The sequence below is a fragment of the Engystomops pustulosus genome, chromosome 5, assembly GCF_040894005.1.
Source record: "Engystomops pustulosus chromosome 5, aEngPut4.maternal, whole genome shotgun sequence".
NCBI classification, from domain to species: domain Eukaryota; kingdom Metazoa; phylum Chordata; class Amphibia; order Anura; family Leptodactylidae; genus Engystomops; species Engystomops pustulosus.
Window position 1 is genome coordinate 176,380,317 of NC_092415.1, and position 3,653 is coordinate 176,383,969.

The 3,653-nt window shown below is 42.1% G+C and overlaps 1 protein-coding gene across 1 annotated transcript; it reads left to right on the forward strand.

The window, feature by feature from the left end:
- Window positions 1-343: 343 nt before the first annotated feature.
- Window positions 344-3,307, forward strand: LOC140134251 (sperm acrosome membrane-associated protein 6-like). The gene is made up of 9 exons (XM_072154837.1): window positions 344-554; window positions 956-1,030; window positions 1,123-1,200; window positions 1,295-1,327; window positions 1,439-1,516; window positions 1,616-1,719; window positions 1,808-1,967; window positions 2,766-3,050; window positions 3,222-3,307. The coding sequence occupies exons 1-8, from the start codon at window positions 344-346 to the stop codon at window positions 3,035-3,037; spliced, it is 1,011 nt and encodes a 336-aa protein (XP_072010938.1). The 3' UTR covers window positions 3,038-3,050; window positions 3,222-3,307.
- The last annotated feature ends 346 nt before the right edge of the window (window positions 3,308-3,653 follow it).

The window sequence follows — 3,653 nt, forward strand, 5'->3', positions numbered from 1 at the left end:
GTAAGATGTAGAACATATAATAATATGTGACCAGCCGGAACCATGAACAGTCATTGTGATGTCATCAGAAGTGTCTATTGTGATGTCATCAGCATCGGGGTATATAAGAAGGTGCTGGATGACAGAGAGGTCACTCATCAGCTCGATGCGAGACTGTAAGTACTGCTCCATTTCAATGAAGTGGTCCCAGGGGTTATACCTTTATATTTTGGCCAATCCTGTATATAGTGAGGAGATAGGATCCATTGTCATTGTCAGGTTTCACAGTTTCCTCCAAGTCATAATCTCAGGTTTTTTTGTGTTTTTAGGTTTTCTAGCTGACGGGTTTGTGTGATTGGAAATAATGGCAAACTTTAACTCCTGTTATTTGCTGCTGCAGCTCTTTCTCCTCTTGGGTGGAGTGGAAGTTGCAAGATCCTGCTTCCACTGCTTCACCACACCAGCGCAGAGAGATCAAATATGTCATCGTCCCGTCTCTCTGCACAAGATGGACCCTGAAAGATGCCTGCAAAAGCTGCATGCTGGGTTTCTGCCCCTCAACAGCATCTCGATAGGTAATTGAGATCCTCTTTTCTCATTGCTTCTTTGTCTTATATATAGAACGTGTGTGACCTCAGGATTTAGGGATTTACCATATACATACTCGAGTATAAGCCAAGGTTTTCAGCACAATTTTAATGCTGAAAAAGCCTCACTCGGGCCCCACTTTTTTTTATAAAGGGGTCTCTGTGGGACATTTTATTTTACAGGAGGGTCTGCTGGATATTTAATTTTAAAGGGGAACTCTGCTGGGCATTTTATTAGAGAGTTACTTGCTGCATTTTCCACCCTATGCTTATACCCGAGTCAATATGTTTTCCCAGTTTTTTGTGGCACAATTAAGTACCTTGGCTTATACTCGAGTATATACAATGTCTACAATATCTCTCCTAACTCTCCTATCTTCTCCTTGCAGCGTTTTCTGAAATACCTTACATAAAAGGATACCTGAAAATCTTCGAGAAAGACGTAAAATCCATTGACAAATCTTGTAAGTTTTAAAATCTTAAGTATTTTTCAATGTCTTTTAAATTGTCAACAGTAAATGACTATTTCTTTCTGTTTCTATCTCCTTTCTTCTAGTATCCCCACCTGATTGGGTACATCAATTTGACATTACAATGGCAAAGTATGTGCAAGGTGTAAGAGACCGTGTCGAACGTAAGTGACTAAAGATCCTTGGATACAGACACTAAACATTTCCTTTATATTCTCCATAATTATTTATATATATATATATAATTTCTTCCATTAGGTCATCCACCGGAACAATGCAGACCTCCATGTGGTGAGTAATGTCATTGCACAGTATAAGTTAGTTGTTTGACCCCCCTCATTATGTACATTTGGGGTCCTTATGTCTTTCACATGTGTGACCTCTATGACTTTTTCCCCTCAGGCCTTCAGAAAGCTGCCCGCACCTTCACATGCAATAAATGTGCTGAGGAGGATTGTAACGTCCCCGTGGCCTGTCCCCGTAAGATCACATCTATTATCAATTTCTATCTCATATAACATTGTTAGTGTATTGTATGTTGTCTTATTAACTATTTATTTCCTGTTACTTTCCCTTCAGTTGAGACCTTGAGTGTAAGTGAGCTGGACCAGATCACCATCCCCTGTGGGGCGTCATTTCCACTTCCAGAAGATCCAAAAGTTTCCTGGAAATTTGCCAAAAATGTAAGTGTTTGAATTAATATATTTTTTTTAACATTTTAGAAACCTGTTCCTTCCCCTCTCACTAATGTTATGAACATTTTCCCTTTAGATCAGGGTGGCTGACCTCAGCTACTTCAAGCATATAAAGCATGGGGACCAACTTTTTCTCCTCATAAAACCTGTGAGGATGAGCCATAGAGGGACTTACGTCTGTGAGGTAACAGATGACGACGACGACATCATCCTCCGCAAATTTCATTACCTGGATGGTAAGACTTATAGTTTTCTAACTCTCATACACTCTCTCTTATCTGTCACTATGGCTTGGTTCACATCTCATTTTTTGTATAGGTCAGTGCATACATTGGGAACGCTCCCGACGTATATGCTGAGAGTATACATTGACTTATGGAGGCATGGTTGTTGCTTTTGTCTGACCAGCATATATCGCATCTGCAGAAAATTCCCCCTCGATGTCCTTACAACATATGGTACAAAACATTATGGGGCACATTTACTTACCCGGTCCATTCGCGTTCCAGCGGCGGCTTCTCCGCTCTGGATTCGGGTCCGGCCGGGATTTAATAAGGTAGTTCTTCCGCCGTCCACCAGGTGGCGCTGCTGCGCTGAAAGTAAACTCATCGCGCCGGAATGCACCGAGCTGGACCAGGTGACGGTAAGCGGTCCTTATGCGACACAATTCGGTTTTTAAATTCAGGGGCTTGTCCGAATAATTCGGGTTGCTCGAAAACCACGCCCCCTATTTGTGGCGCACGGAAGCTGGTGCGCGCGCGACACAATCCAAACCCGTGCGCCACAATCCCGGGGCAATTCAAGGAAACTCGGCGCAAATCGGAAATATTCGGGTAACACATCGGGAAAACGCGATTCGGGCCCTTAGTAAATGACCCCCTATGTGTACCCAGCCTTCTATGTGTGTGCTAGATCAGGAGCCCTTCCTGCCTTTGCAAAGCTCTTACTGTAGAGAATTCCTCCTGAAAAACCTCAATGACTGATAACATTCTCCATATCACATATTTACTTCTATTTTTCTTCTATTTTTACAGTGATACAGTCTGATGTCAGAGAAAGAGCTATAATGGACATCTATTTCCAGCGGGCTTTGGTTGAAAAATCTCCAACTCAGTTGAAGGAGGAGGAAACAACTAAACAAGGCCCCTCCACCATGGACACCATCCTGGCAACACTCCAGAACCCCATCGCCTATGCAGTCTATGCCGGGATCTTCCTGCTAGCCATCATCTTGCTGGCAAGATTCCTGTGGTATTATGCACTAAGTGTGGACTGGAGAAAACAGCACCTTCAGAGCCCTGTATAAAATGTACAGAGAGGTAAGTCCTCACATTTTGTGTACATTTGTACATCATTAGGTAAAGCTACTGCACACTGTTTATACTATAAACCAGGTAATTGGCAATACCAAACTGGTCAGTGTATGCAGTGAGCGGGTATGGTATGACATCTTCATTCATGTTTGACCTCTTTGATTTTTTTCCCTCAAGCACTCAAAAAACTACCCAGACCTTCTCATGCAATAAATGTGAAGAATGTCCAGCATATTTTAAAGTTTTCCTGAACTTGCCAAAAATGTAAGTATTTAATTAAGATCTGGTTTTTAAGTTTTAGAAGTCGAAACCTGTTCTTTCCCCTTTCACTAATGTTATCGATGTTTTCACTTTAGATCGCCAAAGTCAGATGAAGAGCGCTGGATGAAGAGTGCTGTCTACAGCTGGGAATCTGTTCCTTCTGGAATAGATATACTGGTCTGGTTTGAATCCCACATGATATCATAAGGCTTTTCTGACGCTCATGCTTGATATCAAGGGAGCCGCCTTACTAGGTAGCTAATAGAGGCATGATTTTCCTTATCCCTTCCTGTAAAATCTATTTGCATATTTTTCCATCTCCTGGTGGAGCGGCAATTCCTATAAGTC

Bases quoted from the DNA above. Each gene is read 5' to 3' on its own strand.
- LOC140134251 (XM_072154837.1), top strand. From the start codon at position 344: ATGGCAAACTTTAACTCCTGTTATTTGCTGCTGCAGCTCTTTCTCCTC. The intron at 1,201-1,294 runs GTAAGTGACTAA...TTCTTCCATTAG, and splicing joins TGTAAGAGACCGTGTCGAAC to GTCATCCACCGGAACAATGC. The intron at 1,968-2,765 runs GTAAGACTTATA...CTATTTTTACAG, and splicing joins CAAATTTCATTACCTGGATG to TGATACAGTCTGATGTCAGA.